This window comes from Emericellopsis cladophorae (assembly GCF_022114955.1).
Source record: "Emericellopsis cladophorae strain MUM 19.33 chromosome Unknown NODE_7_length_695568_cov_118_814649, whole genome shotgun sequence".
Classification (NCBI taxonomy): Eukaryota; Fungi; Ascomycota; class Sordariomycetes; order Hypocreales; family Bionectriaceae; genus Emericellopsis; species Emericellopsis cladophorae.
Window position 1 is genome coordinate 190,019 of NW_026250932.1, and position 15,493 is coordinate 205,511.

At 56.0% G+C, this 15,493-nt stretch overlaps 6 protein-coding genes across 6 annotated transcripts; 3 read left to right on the forward strand and 3 right to left on the reverse strand.

The window, feature by feature from the left end:
* Positions 1-1,392: 1,392 nt before the first annotated feature.
* On the reverse strand, positions 1,393-4,602 carry J7T54_005536 (uncharacterized protein; the record flags this gene model as incomplete). Its single annotated transcript, XM_051503966.1, has 1 exon — positions 1,393-4,602. One exon carries the CDS (start codon positions 4,600-4,602, stop codon positions 1,393-1,395), a length of 3,210 nt encoding a protein of 1,069 aa, XP_051364363.1.
* Positions 4,603-5,332: 730 nt separating this feature from the next.
* On the forward strand, positions 5,333-5,891 carry J7T54_005537 (uncharacterized protein; the record flags this gene model as incomplete). The annotated part of the gene is made up of 3 exons (XM_051503967.1): positions 5,333-5,479; positions 5,538-5,642; positions 5,691-5,891. 3 exons carry the CDS (start codon positions 5,333-5,335, stop codon positions 5,889-5,891), a joined length of 453 nt encoding a protein of 150 aa, XP_051364364.1.
* A 946-nt stretch (positions 5,892-6,837) lies between these two features.
* J7T54_005538 (putative MFS-type transporter-like protein) lies at positions 6,838-8,718 on the forward strand (the record flags this gene model as incomplete). Its single annotated transcript, XM_051503968.1, has 3 exons — positions 6,838-7,162; positions 7,219-7,318; positions 7,374-8,718. 3 exons carry the CDS (start codon positions 6,838-6,840, stop codon positions 8,716-8,718), a joined length of 1,770 nt encoding a protein of 589 aa, XP_051364365.1.
* Positions 8,719-8,906: 188 nt separating this feature from the next.
* On the reverse strand, positions 8,907-10,040 carry J7T54_005539 (membrane associated; the record flags this gene model as incomplete). The annotated part of the gene is made up of 2 exons (XM_051503969.1): positions 8,907-9,941; positions 9,996-10,040. The coding sequence occupies 2 exons, from the start codon at positions 10,038-10,040 to the stop codon at positions 8,907-8,909; spliced, it is 1,080 nt and encodes a 359-aa protein (XP_051364366.1).
* A 1,514-nt stretch (positions 10,041-11,554) lies between these two features.
* On the forward strand, positions 11,555-13,232 carry J7T54_005540 (uncharacterized protein; the record flags this gene model as incomplete). Its single annotated transcript, XM_051503970.1, has 4 exons — positions 11,555-11,600; positions 11,657-12,474; positions 12,537-12,724; positions 12,779-13,232. 4 exons carry the CDS (start codon positions 11,555-11,557, stop codon positions 13,230-13,232), a joined length of 1,506 nt encoding a protein of 501 aa, XP_051364367.1.
* Positions 13,233-13,359: 127 nt separating this feature from the next.
* J7T54_005541 (MFS transporter) lies at positions 13,360-15,230 on the reverse strand (the record flags this gene model as incomplete). The annotated part of the gene is made up of 3 exons (XM_051503971.1): positions 13,360-14,533; positions 14,593-15,150; positions 15,205-15,230. 3 exons carry the CDS (start codon positions 15,228-15,230, stop codon positions 13,360-13,362), a joined length of 1,758 nt encoding a protein of 585 aa, XP_051364368.1.
* Positions 15,231-15,493: the final 263 nt, after the last annotated feature.

Below are 15,493 nucleotides of genomic sequence, written 5' to 3' on the forward strand. Positions count from 1 at the left end.
TGTCAGCCTGCTTCTCAGCATATTTCATAGCAAACCATCATCTTCGCGACGATACCCGATTTGCATCCCCACCACTCTGACGGTGCCATACCGGCCCAGATAGCCATAGTAGAGCAAGAGCATAATAATCAAATGGTAATCACTATCCATCCACCTTGTCCCGCTGGTGAACAGTGAAGTCAATGCTAGTCTATCCGTAGGTTCCGTGCAGTAGTAAAAAGATTCGTCTTGTTTCACCACGGACAACCCAAGCCAAGGCAGACCTCAGCTCCAGCCTCTTTTCTTGGCAGTGTCCAGGGAGTGCCCCGCCAAGTGTCGACGCGAACCCACGCCTTCTCGAACGACACAGTGGGTCATAGACAGAAACAATCGACCTTGTTTCGCATGGTTCAAACCGTACGGATACGTACATAGGCAAGGTATTGTTCCGCACTTGGCATGACCATGCATCTTGCCACACAACCCCTTGTCCCTTTTGGGCCCTTAGGCCCACGAGACGACATGGGTTCGCGCGCCAGATGTCGGATAATGTTGTTTCAGAATCAGTCGGGGCGAGAGAGCTAGGGCACGCCGCCTGTCAAGTCCCAAACTCGCAGCCACCCAACGCCCGTCTGTTCCTTTTTTATAATTAATATGAACGATTCTTTTTATTCTTATTTTTTTGTCTTGACCCCTGGCTCGATCTTGATCTACACGTGTATTACCCGTCGGCCGTGAGATCATGGCAGCCAGCACCCAAGGCCGAGACGGGACTGCCCATTCATCCAGCCACGCCTTTGCGCCAAGGCTGTAGATGCATGTGCGTGTACATTAACGTAGTACGGAGTACATATGCACCTGATCGGACGAAGAGGATTGAACGTCCTGGACTGCAGACTCGTCGATGCCAGCGGACGACGCAAACTGCTACTTGCCAGATCGAGCCGGAATTGTTCACACCCGCATCCGCGCCTGCGTCTCATGCGGGAGACATCCCTTGTCTGTGTGACTGGTCGTCGAAGACCGATCACACATGCAGTCATGGGCTGGTTGTCTCCTTTTCGCAACTGTCCGTTCAAAAGATAAAACCCGGCACGCCATGTGGCATCGTCGATCTCGTAGAAAATTGTACGGCAACGGCCGAACCAGATCGAGTATTATCAGTATGATGATTATGAATGCTGCTAACCACCATGGTTGCTGTATCGAAAATGCGCGGGGCCCCCCATCAAAACAAAGCGGACCAGAAAAAGAAAAGGTACACACGCTCCGCATTCCGCATATATGCCGTTCACGCCACGCTTCATGATTGCATCCCGTTCCGTGTTTGACCCCTGGCCGTGTTCCCGATCCGAACCCCATAGGTACCAAAAGAAGAAGATACAGACGGAAGCAAGCAAGCATGCGCGCTCATCACCCCGTGACAACGCCCACGAGCTGTAAAAGTATGCCAAACACGAGACCACGAGCCACTTCCTCGATCTGCAGGCAGTCAAAGACACGACCCAGAGCCTCGCTGGTGGCTGCTTGGCCCATGACCCCCATCAAGGCCGCCGGCACGCCGCTGCGGATGAGCAGCTGCCGCGCGCGCACCCGCAGCTTCTCGCTCTCCTCGGACGTCAAGGGAGCAGGCCAGTGGGCGCGCTCCTCCTCTGTGGGCATGGTGTTCTCGCGCAGCTTGCGCAGCTGCTCCGCGATCCCCGCGTCGGAAGACACCGTGTCTAGGACGGTGGTCTGGATGAGATTCTGGACCGTCAGGAGCGAGGGGTTGCCCGGGCGAAGCAGAAAGGACTTGGCTGCCGCGAGGAGGGTGCGCCGAATGTTCCACGCCGACGACAGGGTGTACATCTCGTTGATGACGGCGAACAGGAGCTCGACCGCCACGCGCGTCTCGCCCTCGGACAGTTGGGAGAACTGCCGCGCCAGCTTGTTCGCTGCCACCTTCTTGCCGCTGGGCGGCACCCCCGGCGATGTGGCCGTGTTGGGCGACTGCAATGACGATCGAGACTCGGGGTATAGCTGCGTGCTGCCGGTGCGTGTGTGCGCGTGCTCGCTGGCATACGGGGAACCGGTGTAGTCGTCCGCAATCTCGTCTGGGTGTGGGGGAAGCCTCAGGTCGCCGAGACTCATGGTCGACGGAGATCGCAGCGGCGCCAAGCTCGAGGCTCTACTATGCTCTCTGCTGGCGCGGGCGCTCCCGGGACCGGAGAGCGAGTCCATGCGGGACTGTCTGAAGTAGTCGCCCTCGTCACCGAGCTGCGACTGGTAGCTGGGACGACGCTCCATGGGCGCGACCTTGCCAGGTTGGGTCGAGACGATGGAGGAGCGCTGGCTCTCCATGCTGGCCCGGTCGGACCGAGCGGGTGACTTGGTCTCCATCCTGGGCGGCGTGGAGATGGACAGTCGGTTCGAGCTGGCGCTGGACGTCAGGTCGACACTCTGGCTAGTCGTCTTTCTGCTCAAACCGGGAAAGTTGCCAAAAACACCTTGGACGCCGCCCACGAGCGTCTTGCCGCCTTCCATGGCGCCTTTGGGTGCCGTCGTGAGCACGTCGAGCATGTTCTTCCCCACAATGTCCCACCCGAAGGATTTGGACTCGCCATGCGTGTGGCCCTGGGACTTTTCAAGGAAGCGTTTCATACCCTCGCTCTCGGCCAGTGAGGAGTACCAGCAGGCGTCGCGCAGATATCGTTCGAGCTCGCCACGCAGTGACTCGCGGGTGTGGATCTTCCATGCTGGGAGTTCCCTGTGCAGTTCGGCGAAGGCTGTTGCCCCGGAGATCATGGCGATTCTCCGCATGATCTCGTGGAGCGTCTCGAAATCAGAGTATCGCCTGACAATCATCCAGCCAGGGTAGTGGGCGGAGCTTGGCTCGACCTGGATGAGGTAGTCCCAGTGAGGTTTGTTGCGCATCTTGCCTTGCTCGCCGTTGGTGTCATCGTGTACTGTGAACGCAGCGTTGTGCAGCGTCAGAGGCTCCTTCTTGGCCGGCACCTTTTGTGGCTCGTCCATCTCTTCCTTGATCTGACTATGTGGTTGGATCTGATCGAAGCTGGTGAATCGCCCTGTGTCTTGCTTGGGCGATGCCTTGTCACTGTTGCTGCCAGCAGGTGATCGTGGCGTGATGGGTGTTGGGATTGCTTCACTCTTCGTCGAGAGGCCATCCGTCGAGTCGTCGAGAGGCGTCTCTCTGCTTCCAGACTGCACAGTCGTTGGGGACAATCCGCCAAGTCCAGCCGATCGCGTGATATGCTCGTTGTCTATGCTCTTCGTCCCAATGTCAGCTGATGTACGGATCGTGTCTGCACGTCCACGTCGCTCGGTCTCCTCCTTGATGATCAGTTTATTGAGCTTCTTCATCTCCTCCACGGCGACTTCCATCTCCTCATCGGCTTTGCTGAGCTTCTTCTTATGCATCTGAGCGGCGCCCTTGGGACGTGCACCGCCATCCGTGCTGCTTCGCGCAGGCTTGGCGATGGCCATGTTGCCCGTGTTTCCATCCATGTCCGCAAAGAGGTTCGGGGTCGGTTCTCGGCCTGTCTGCATGCCGACGTCAATGGCCTGGTTCAGGTCTGGTTCTCCAGCTTCGAGCAGGTGAACAATCCAGCCATTCAACCAGTCAGCCTTGCTGCAAGTTTGCAGTGCTGACTCGAGAACAGAGTTGGCCAAAATCTCGCGCAGAAAGACACGAGCCGGGTCGCAGTCCCGCGACTTGCGGTCCAGAAAAGCCAAGAGATCCCCAGCCACGGCCTTGAACTTGGTAGCCTGGTGGTGCTGATTCAGGAGGTTGTTCAAATTGCAATCCGGATTCGAAGCTCGGTAATTGTACAAGGCCTCCACCGCAGACATGTTCGAGTCGTCAAGGTCCGCAAAGGCCGAGGCCAGCTCTGACATGAAGACGATGAGCATCGAGGATGCGTTGGTCAGTAGATCGAGGAAGGCGTCGGCCGGTCGTTTTCGGTACAGGTGATTCGAAATCGACAGCAGGTAGGATGTCAAAGTCTTGCGGCACGCAAGCGGGAACGCATGATCGGACGGGACAATGGGATTGTACCACCACTTGACATAATCTCGAATGACGGCGTCTATGAGTCCCCCTATGGCCTCGCGGGTCTCGGGGCGAAACTCGTCGAGCGCTTTGAGGGTGTACTGCTCGTCGTCTTCGAATAGGGACGCATCTTCCGACTTTGCGTGGTTCGTCGATAATTGTAGCCTCTCTAGCACATCGAGTCCCTTTTCGCCTCGCACAGCTTTCGCGACTTCGGGATGGCGCGCCTCGAGCGTGACGAACCCCAGCACTCCAGCAAAGGCGCCTATCAATAGCAGTCCCACGCGGCCCATGGCAACGTATAGCACAGCTGAGACGCCTAGAGAGACGGCGCCCAGTATCCCTGGAGTTGCGTTTGCCGCGAACTGGAGTGCTTTCGTAAGGAGAGGAGGGGGCCCATTGGCAGAGGAGGTCGTGGGAGATCTCGAGTCTTGTGGTTTGAGAGGTGCTATGGTTTGTTTCTTGTCATCGGTCGTTGCGGTCATCATGTCGTTGGTCGTTTCGTCATTAGGCGCAGCAGCAGAAGCTCTGCTCTCCGCGTGCGCGTGCACATCGTCTGGGTTGATGGCGCTCATTGAGGCCGTTCGTGCCAAAAGGCCTTTGCTGAAATAATAAATTCGTTATATGTACGTTCAGTGAGCCGGCCGGGTAGTGGGACCATGTCAATAGCGTCGTCGCGACTCGTCAGCCAAGGCTCGCAGCCGAGCGGCAGGTACGGGGGCTGGTCCTTGGAAGAAGCTCACGTCGGCAGGGGACGAGGAAGATGCAATGATTATTATGAGGATGAGAAGAGAGGAATGCTGGCTGGCATTGTGCAAAGGACCAGTTCACTTGGATGGAGAAACAGATTCGTTCCAGAGCTTGGTTCAGGGGCGGCTTCCGATTGATACGTGCGCACATCGTAATGATTGCGGGACCCTCTTGGTGCTAATTTTGGCCCCCGGATGCCGCAGGTGCAGTGCATTAGGTTGTCGGCATTGCAATGATCGACATTGCAAAGGGAGCATCGTGGCAATGTATGTCGTTTGCAGACAGGAGGAAGACCAGAAGGTCGAGTGGACGTATGTAACTTTGTACAATTTTCGTCATTCGTCACTTCGTATCGGTTTGCCTCGACGACGATGTACGTAAGAAGGCCTGCATCACGTGAACTGGCGTTCGATGCATGTGCTGAAATGAGCTCCACCCGTAAGACAACGCGTCACACAGGAACTCAAGACGCGAAGCAGCATAACTGGCCCTCCAGAGTCCAGACCAACCAGCTGTGCATACACTCGTGTCGTTCACAGCAAATCTCATCTCACCATGGCTCCCTCACGGAAACGAGGCGCTGACTCGATTGAGGACTCGGAAGTCTCGGTGAACTCGCCTCCTGCTGGCAAGAAGTCCAAAAGTGCAGCGGCAGCAGCGCAGCCAGCAGGCAAAGACGACGATGGCCATCCTTATTGGGATGTGAGTTGCGCCTGTCCACCTGACTCCCCGTGGTTGTTCTCATGCTGACAACATCTAGCTTTCGGGCAAACGCCGCGTGGGCGTCTCTGAATTCAAGAACACTAATTTTGTTAATATTCGCGAGTACTACGAGAAAGATGGCAAGCATCTGCCCGGCAAAAAGGTGAGAATGCTGTCCCATCGCTGCAAATGCAATGGCTCACAGTTTCAGGGCATCTCTCTGTCCGTCGAGCAGTACACAGCGCTTCTGAAAGCGATACCTGGTATCAATGCGGCTCTGCGCGAGCGCGGGCACACGATCAAGGAGGACGCTGAGATGGACGATGCGCCGGTCGTAGCGGCTCCCGCCAAAACAAAGTCCGCTAAAGACAAGGCGAACATTGATGCCACGAGTGATGAGGATAGTAGCTGAGACGCTCACATGAGCGCATGTCGAAGGTTTCGCTGTGCAAACGGGTGACTGGGTGGCTCAGCTCAACTCAGCTCTAGTCGACGCGGGGTCTGGCGCTTATACGTGGATTGTTCATTTCGAAATCGCAGGGCGCTTCGGTACCAGATGTCAGATTATAGTTTTGGGGTTGCACGAGTATGCGTTGCTTCGGATACGTTAGGCGCTGGATTGCGCGGCGATCTTAGGGATGAAGGGATATGGGGTCAGGAGAGAGCCCGCGGTCGCATTGTGTAGTGCGCTTCTCAGCGGAAGGCACATTGTCAAATGATGGCAGACGCGTGCCCTGGTTCGAAAATTTGCTTTTAGCTGGCTTTACCAATGTATATACGTACGTAAGTGTCTCTTGCAACGATCAACTGGAATCTTCATGAAAGTGTACCATGTGTCCTCGATGCGCGTGGCCCCACAACAGATTGCGCTGACAGAATAGTGGCAGTGCCTCCAGGCCAGGCTGCCAGCTGCCCTAGAAGTTGGACCCTCAGCGCGCCACACGGGACAGTCACCCCTTAGATGGCGCAGCTGGTAGGGGAGGATGGCCATTCGTCGGTTTCACAGCAAGATTTCCAGGATCCAGTCGCTTTTCAGTGTCTTCGCTTTGCTTCCTCATAACTCGGTATTCTGCATTTGATATTATTGCCATTCGTCACTCTTCTATTCCCACACTCATTGCTACGCGTTACAGTCGCTCGTCTTTTAATCCTTCTCCGCTACATCTTGCTTGCTTTGCGACAGGGCGTGCGGGTACTGCGGCAGTCTACCTCCTTTAATGAACGGGCCTCTTTGGGAACATATATCATCAAATTGAGGACCACCGCGCGACTCTAGTATTTTGGGCGCATATACCAGTCAGGCACAGCTCTCACAAGTCTCATCTCTTCTCAACGTCAATCCACTACCCGTCTTCACAATGGCCTGGGGCTTTCGTCGGAAAGAGACGGTGGATGACTATATTGGCATCCTCATCCCGCTGGACAAAGCACATCTCTACAGTCACTCTGCAAAACATGGCAAGTTAAACTACGAGCATGTCAACGACACAGACATGGAGGAGCTTCTGGACGATGTGGAGATGCAGGAACGGCAAGGCGAGGATGAGCATGAGCATGAGACTGAGAACGAGACGAGGGGGATGTTGCAGACGAGAGATTTCGAATACAGTATCAAAGGCTTGAGGGCAGAGACGCGTCGAGGGCAGGGCTCGGGACGCAACGGGTCGTGGACGCCTTACGAGAGTACGTTGTCGTTGGGATGGCCAAGTGAGCGAACCCCCTGGGACTAACGTGAGCAGTCAAGTCAAAATTGATCAACAAGGCGATACAGGACATTGGGATGGGGCGATACAACTGGCAGCTATTCTTTGTCTGTGGTTTCGGCTGGTTCGCCGACAAGTGAGTTGACGTACAATCCATATTACTGACAAGACACATCGGCTGACTGTTTTAGCCTGTGGTTGCAGGGCGCATCTCTAACACTGCCCTCGCTGTCGGCTAGATTCGACATTGGCGAGAAGGAGGTGCGATATACCACGAGCGCCCTGTTCTTGGGCCTATCGTTGGGCAGTTCCGTTTGGGGAATCGGCTCGGACTACACGGGGCGGCGCATCCCCTTCAACACCACGCTCCTTATCGCTGCTATCTTCGGCATGGCCTCGGCATTCAACCAGAGCTGGGGCGGTGTCTGCTTCACCTACGCCGCGCTCGGGTCCGGGGTGGGCGGCAGTCTGCCGGTAGACGGCGCATTGTTTCTCGAGTTCCTGCCCGACGCGAATAGCTCGCTTCTGACCATGCTGTCGGTGTGGTGGCCCGTCGGGCAGCTCGTCTCGTCGCTCATTGCCTGGTACACCATGGCCAACTGGCCAGTCGACGAGGGCTGGCGCCTCTTCATGGCTACGATTGGCATCATGACCTTTGCCATGTTCGCCGTCCGCTTCTTCATCTTCCGTCTGCTCGAGTCACCCAAGTTCCTGCTGAACCAAGGTCGCCAGGACGAGGCTGTGGCGGTCGTCCATGCCATCGCCTACCGCAATGGCACCAAGACGTGGCTGACATCCGAGATCCTCGACGAGGTTGCCGGTACAGACGACACAAGTGCGGACCGACACCGACCGCAGCCGACAGGAGGGCTCAAGCAGAAGCTGTCCAAGTTCTCGGGAGACAAAATGAACCAGCTTTTCAAGGAACCAAAGCTGCGCCTGGCGACAATCCTCATATGGACTGCCTGGGCTGCCATTGGCATGGGCTACCCACTCTTCGCTGCCTTTCTGCCCCAGTACTTCTCCAAGTATAGCAACGCGGACGTCCAGTCCGAGACTTCTAGTATCTCGGGGGAGACCTATCGCAACTACGCCATCACGTCGATCTGCGGAGTTCCTGGCAGCATCCTCGCCACGTGGCTCGTCGAACAGAACTCGCGCTTCCTCGGGCGCAAAGGCACGCTCGCCTGCTCGACCCTCCTCTCGGCTGTCTTCCAGCTCGCGTTTGTCATCTGGGGCACGTCGTCGACGCGCCAACTCATCTTCTCGTGCGTGGGTGCCTTTACGCAGAACATCATGTATGGTGTGCTGTACGCGTACACGCCCGAGATCTTCCCCGCCCCCGTCCGCGGCGCCGGCACGGGCGTGGCGAGCTTCCTGAATAGGATCACCGGCCTGTTTGCCCCTGTCCTCGCGGCGAACCTGCCTGGTGATGCGGCCGAGGGGCCCATCTACGCGTCTGCTCTCCTCATCGCGATAGCTTTCGTGAGCATGTGCTTTATTCCGATTGAGACGCGCGGGGCCCAGAGGCTCTAATATGGATCGCGCTGTTTATTATTTTCTCGTAAAGAGATGTACTATAGATGGGACTGCACATTTGCATAGAGGGTGGCATCGCAATTTTCTGGGTACATCACAGGAGTCCAGGTATGATTTTCTGACATAAAGCAGGCAAACTCTCTTGCACGGCACAGGTACTGTCTATTCTTTCTTATAATATCATCTCAGCGGTTGCCCTTTGCACCCGCTGGCGCATCTATTCTCCTGCGCCGGAAAGACGTGCCCACCGCGTCCCTCACCATGGGATCGGCCCGGATCGTGTTCTGGACCAGCCACTCTCGCATCTTGCCCTTCAGATTTGACGTCGCCTCATCGTTGCCCTGGAAAGGCGCCGTCTCCATCTCCATCAGCCTCAAGGTGTCCTTATCAATGCTCTTAGCCAAGGCGTCTAGTCTGTCCAGGCCCTGATTCAGTGCTTTCTCATCATCCAAGGCGGACGTGTCCGGCCGGCCGTCGTTAATGTGCAGCGACAGTAGAGGACCGATTTGCGAAAGCGCAACGTATACCGTGATCGTGAGCTTGCGCGCGAGGATGATGGCCTGGAAAGGCAGCAGAGGAGGATGCGATGACACGGTTGTCAGGATGCTGTTGATCGCGTCGAGCCCGGGCGGGAAATGCGGACGTGTCACGGCGGCGATCTCAAACGTGCAGAGTGCAATGAGGATCAACCACCGATAGAACTTTCCAAAGTCCATGTAGCCAAAGAGCCCGACAACGTAGATGGTCGCGGCCGCGACACCGTAGTGAGGCAAGATGCCTTGCAGGACGCCTCGCGTGATGTAATCCCGTATGGACTTGCACTTGGACCAGTTCATAATTTCCATGCCGAAGCGCTCGTAGGCGAAGCGCTTGGCGGCATCCTGCAGGGTCTCGCTCGCGAGCTTGAGGTGGATGAAGTAGTCGGCCCCGTCGACGGCGCCGGACTTGTCCGGGTGGTGCTGCGCGGCGACGCGGCGGAAGCGGGACTTGATCTCGCGCTCGGGCACGTCGGGGCCTACACCCAGGTCCGCATAGAAGTGGGAGGTGCGGCGGATGTCGTAGTCGGCTTCGTAGATGGTGTAGAGGAGGTATGCGGTGACGACGAGGATGTGGATGACGCGACGGTGCGAGGCGTAGCGCGCGCTGCCCGGGGCAGGTTTCGGGTCGCCGGCGCGGATGGTGAGGCCGTAGTAGATGGTCTGGACCCAACCTGTTACAATCTGACGCGCATGTTAGCCTGGAGGGATGGTGCACAGTTGTGGACGGGGACGGACGTTGGGGAGAAAGCTCCAGCCTATGAAGGACAGGAACTGAGACATGGTGGGCGAGCACTCGCAAATGCCATGCGCAAGACGAGCCGCTCTTTGAAGATGGAGAAAACGAGTGAAAGTGGCCTCTCTGAAGGCGCGTTCGAGGGTGAAGTTGACAGTTTGACGTCGTTGTCATGTGCGTGCCAAGGGGAAACGGTTGCCACTTTGGCAGCGTTGGGACCCACATCAAAGTCAGCATTGTCTGAACCTCGAACTATCGCCAGAAGCATTTATCACTACATGTCGTGGTGTCGACACCAAAACATTTTCTGTGTGGTACTCATGATGCCTTGTTGAGCATGGAGGTCAGGGCCTGGAAATGGCTAGCATGTAAGTATCGAGCAATGTACTCCTTTTCATTCGCATTTCACCTCATTCACCACGTTGGAGAGGCTTGTCCTTGCTTGTGAGTGGAATGGAGATCTCACCCTACCTATACTGTGCAATCGAGCAATGCATCTCTGGCTCCGTTGGATGCACGAGGAAACGGAAGTCGGTATTGACTGTTGGTTGACTTGAATAAATTCACTCCACTTCGCTTGAACAAATGAGTCAAGATCAGAGCAAGCTTCGTGCCGCAACCCGTTTGGTCACTGGTCGCACGGACTCAAGACTCGCGTTGGAGGCCCTCCGCACTCGGCCGTCACAAAGAGGCCTCACGAGAGCCACCCAGCCAGCGAGCCGATAGGCTCCTTGCATGTTGGAGGCCTGCCGGCAGATCCATCATGAAAGCCAATTTTGTACAACCTTGAAGGCATCCAAAGCTTCATTTTGCCTCAATATCTCGTCTCAGGGGACACGATCATTTCCAATGAGAGTACGAAGGCGTGAGAAGACAAAGAAAAAGCGTCAGTACTAGCAATACCCCGCAAAGAGATGGCGGGACTAGTAGGTGTAATCTAGGGTCCAGCTCAGCAAAGATGGGATTACGCGGATATATCCGACGAGAGAAAGCCACGAGAACGTAGAACGGTAGAGGCTGCTCGCTCACTTTGGCGAGTTCAAATTGCCCAAGAGCACAAGACTGGCTCGATATTGTAAGCATGTACGTACATGCATTACACATCAACCCACGCCTCCGAGCAGAGGCTAAGACTGTTGGAAGTGTGTACCATGGTCAACGGTCAATTGGTTGCCTCCCAAATCATACCTTAAAGTACCTTGTCTTGCTTCTAATAGGCGCTGGAGTCAAATGTCCGGGCGGGTCATCCGTGGCAATGCCTAGCCGTCATATCCACTGGAAAAACGTGGGATACGCAAAGCCGACTTCCTTCCTATAGACAGTACGGAGTATTATTTAGTAGCTCCTCGCCAAGCGCATTCCCGTCATTGTCCATGCATCATCTCCGTTCTTGGTGCCCCGATCGTTCGCTTCTTCTTCCTCTTCGATACCGACAACTCGTCTCTGCACTGCACAGCCGCCGCCTGTCTCTCTGCGTGTGCAGTGGTCGGCAACCCTCGTTCATTCATGTCCATGGCTTCGTAATCGCACAACACCAGCAACACACCTCTGGGCCGGAGGCATGCCGTGCAGGCATTGGGTGTTAGCGCCGCTCGTAGCGCTTGGTGGTAAGGGATATTCGCATCACTGTCCTTCACCACAGTGCTCTCGCTAACCGCACAAGCCCTCTTTTCTACCGTCTTCGCTCAAGAGCCTGATACCAGGCCGCATTCGAATCACTCGACGTTTGTCAACTCCGATGGCGCGATAGCTTTCGCATTTGCTATACCCGACGACAACCCCAACCAGTTCTGGTTCACGTTGCGCGTCCATCGAAGCCATGCCTGGGGTGCCGTCGGGCTCGGGTCGGAGGACATGCCGGGCGCCTTGTACCTCATGGTCTACGACAACCGGGACCAGTCGAACACGACCTTCTCCCCACGCGTTGCCTATGGCTACTACGAGCCCGAGTACTACCGCGATTTCGAATACGAGCTGCTAGAGGGCACAGGCATATACGACGACCACATGGTGGTGATGGGCAAGTGCTTGCGGAACTGCTTCACATGGCCCGCCAAAGGAACGGAAGGCGGGCGCATCAACGTCAACTCAGGTCGCGAAAAGGGCATATATGGTCTGGGTCCATTGGAGGGTTTCACGAGCAACCGGCTGGACGACAGCCTCAAGTTCCACGTGCAGTATGGGTCATTCTATATGGATATGTCGAGAGCACATGGCGCAACGAGGGCGCCGGTGCTGACGGACGATTCAAGGAGTGAAGGTGCAATCCTGCACCAAAAATACGTCCGCAAAGCGGATATCATGTCCACCATGCACGCTGTGGCTATGATCTTGGCTATAGTGCTTCTGATGCCCTTGGGTATGGTCATGCTACGGCTGGGGAGCATGGTCAAGATGCACGCCATTAACCAGACCATCGCCTTGGTATTCGTGCTCATTGGTTTTGGCGTCGGCATTGCCACAAGTTATAGATACCAACGGGTATGTTTGAGCTCTATTGTCCCTTTTGGGTGCACGGACTCGAGTGCTAACACCGCCGATAGTCTCAGGAATTCACAAGCTACCACCAGATCATTGGGTTCTTCGTCGTTTTCATGCTGATAGGTCAGTTCATCATGGGTGTTTTAAACCATCGTCATTATCGGCGGACGCACTTGCTGTCCATCTATGGCAAAATCCATCCTTGGCTCGGACGGGTCGTCATCTTGCTTGGCATCATGAACGGCTTCTTGTAAGTCTTGCTGCCCCTTGCCAGCCGAGCGCTTCCTGGGATTGACATGTACAGTGGCTTCACATTTGCGCTCAACCGTCGATACGGTATCATACTCGGCGCTTTGATCATCGCCATGTGTCTTGCGACACTCATCACGATGATTGGTCGCCATTGCCTCGAAGCCCGTCGGCATCGAAATAATGCGCGCCTGCGCCATCACCCTCCTGTCGGATCACCTGGCGAGCAACGTGGTGCTTGGCCACAGGCCCCGTACGGCCCCCCAGGATACAGCAATGGCTACGGCTTTCCCAACAATGGCCCCCAGCCTGCTCCGCCTAGGGGCGTCGTGTTCCCACAGCGCTTTGATACACCAAGTCAGAGTATTGGCCTACGAGATGTAGCGTCGAATGTGAGGCGAATTCAGCCCCCTCAGAGTCCGTCACAGGAGCCAGGCCAGGATCGGCCGCAGATGGCACGACGAGGCAGCTCGCAGCAGGCGCCGGAAGCTCCTCGCGAGCTCTTATGATGCATATGATTGGCGTTAAGCGATGGTCAAATAAGGTCTATCTCACTTTACATTCATCTACGCCCGTCTTGATGGACGAGAATGACTTGGAATGTATTGTTCTCCTCAGACATTCAGCTACGCTTGTCTAATCCTCTGCATCACCCTCAAGCCATATTTCATGGCCATCGCCCTCTCGAACAAACCAGCTCGCTACGACTCCAAGCACGGCTATGACGCTGAGACACCACCACACCAGGCCTACGTAGCCAGCATTGAGGCCCAGTCCGTACAAAAAGCCTCCGACCATGGGGCCAATAGTCCTTGCGCCGCTACTCACGCTTTGCCCCATGCCATGTACGGTGCCCAAGACGCTTGGGTGTGGCGAACAGTTGTTGATGAGAATTGCCTGGGCTGGGAGGGCAAATGTTCGTCCCAGCACTTGTATCATCAGGATGCCTACAAACGCCATCCACATGGCGAGGCCTGTCTTGGCATGGGGTGGTGGCGACGTGCTTGGGACAATGCTCAGGTACGGCACCAGGAAGTACGCCATCGGGAAGGTATACAGGAAGTACCGCCAGCTTCTGATGGTACCCAGGCGTGCGTTGATCCGAGGATACAGGACCAGCTGCATGAAGATACCAATGGTCCCCAAGATAGCCATGGCGAGACCTACACTCTGCGGTTGCATTCCGAGGCCACCGGTGAACCGAAACGGCAGCTGGAGCGTAATGTCTGATTCGCTTGGGTCGTAAACCGGCGTGCTGAGGAAAATAAACCAGAGCGAGTTGAAAGTGCCGACGTGGAACGCCATCAGGAACTGAGCGACGAATGTCAGTACCACATTGGGTGTCAACACGCGCTTAAAGGGCAATCGTCGGGTGAAACGTTTCTGTGGCAGAGGTTTGGCGCCAACTTGTAGCAGATCAAGGCTGGTATCATTGTCATCGGGAAAGGATGAGGTCGGGATAGACGAGTATCCGTGTCGTCGTCTCCGAAACAAGGCCACCATGCGCTCGCGCAGACGGATGCCCAAGTCGACATGACCAGTGTCGCGGATGGAGTCCAGTGTCTCCTCCAGCCCCAAACATACCGCTGCTGCCGCGCACATGAGGAATACGGAGCTGACAATGTTGGGCGTGGCGTATGGGTACTTCTCGAAGAACGGTATCCCCTTGAACAACGATGGGTAGGATCCGGCAGGGTCAGACAGCACACCACCGAGGATGGGCCCGACAATGACGCCGATATTAAAGGTCATGGGGAGAAGCAGAAAGGCCCTGGATTGGTACTTCTTTTCCCTGATGATCTCGCTGATCCTGGTTCCTGTCAATCGGTGCCGTCACGGACAACAGCACGTGTATAGCGGCGGACTTACATTGTCCTCATGACACCAATGTTGCCGTTCGTGGCACCTCCCATCGTCCTGAAGACAAGAGCCTGCCAGAAACTCGTGGCGAACCCGAACCCCAAGCATGACAGACCTGTTCCCGTCAAACCAACCAGGAGGACAACTTTTCGGCCAGCGTGGCGCGAGTCGGCCACACGGCCCCAAAACATGCCCGTCAGGAATTGGGCGAACATGAACGAGGCGTGCATAATCCCCGCCTGCGACGAGATCTTAGACGAGGGAAGACTGTGGTCAAAGGATCTGAGCTGGTAGAACAGGTATGCCTGCAGGGAGGTCTGGACGAGAGGCTCGCTCAGGCGAGCCAGGGTAATGATGATCAGTTGGTCCTTTCGGGGTAGCTCACGCCATGCTACAGGTTGTTTGGCATCTTCCGACTGACACTGTGGTTCGTTAGGTGAATCAGCCGGTGAGGAGCAAGATCCTGAAAGCGGCTGTTGCTGGTCGTCGATCCTCCACGAGGGTCCCCAAAACTCATCAACCCGAGAGTCTTGACCCTCGGCGCGCTGCATCCCCATGTTGGTGGGACTGGCTTTCGAGCGTAGCCTCGCGTCTTTCCGAGTGGCGAGGAGTTCCACCTACAGAGTGTACTGGAGAGTCACTTGCATGTGGTTTTCCGGTTGTAGTGTGATGATGGCGCGGGTCTCGACCAATACTACATTAGGTTGCAGTCGCGGCATTGACCTGTCCTTGGGGGGGAGCATACATGTAGGCAAGGGTAGATGGCAGTGAATAAGGAGCAAGAGAAATCAGGTCCAAGTTTCTAGAAAAGAATTGCTCAGAGGCCTCTTCAGGTGCCATTGTCCACCCACGCAAGTCCACTGTGCTGGCGACTCGTCATGACTGACCCCAGATTCGCCCGCAATGCGGG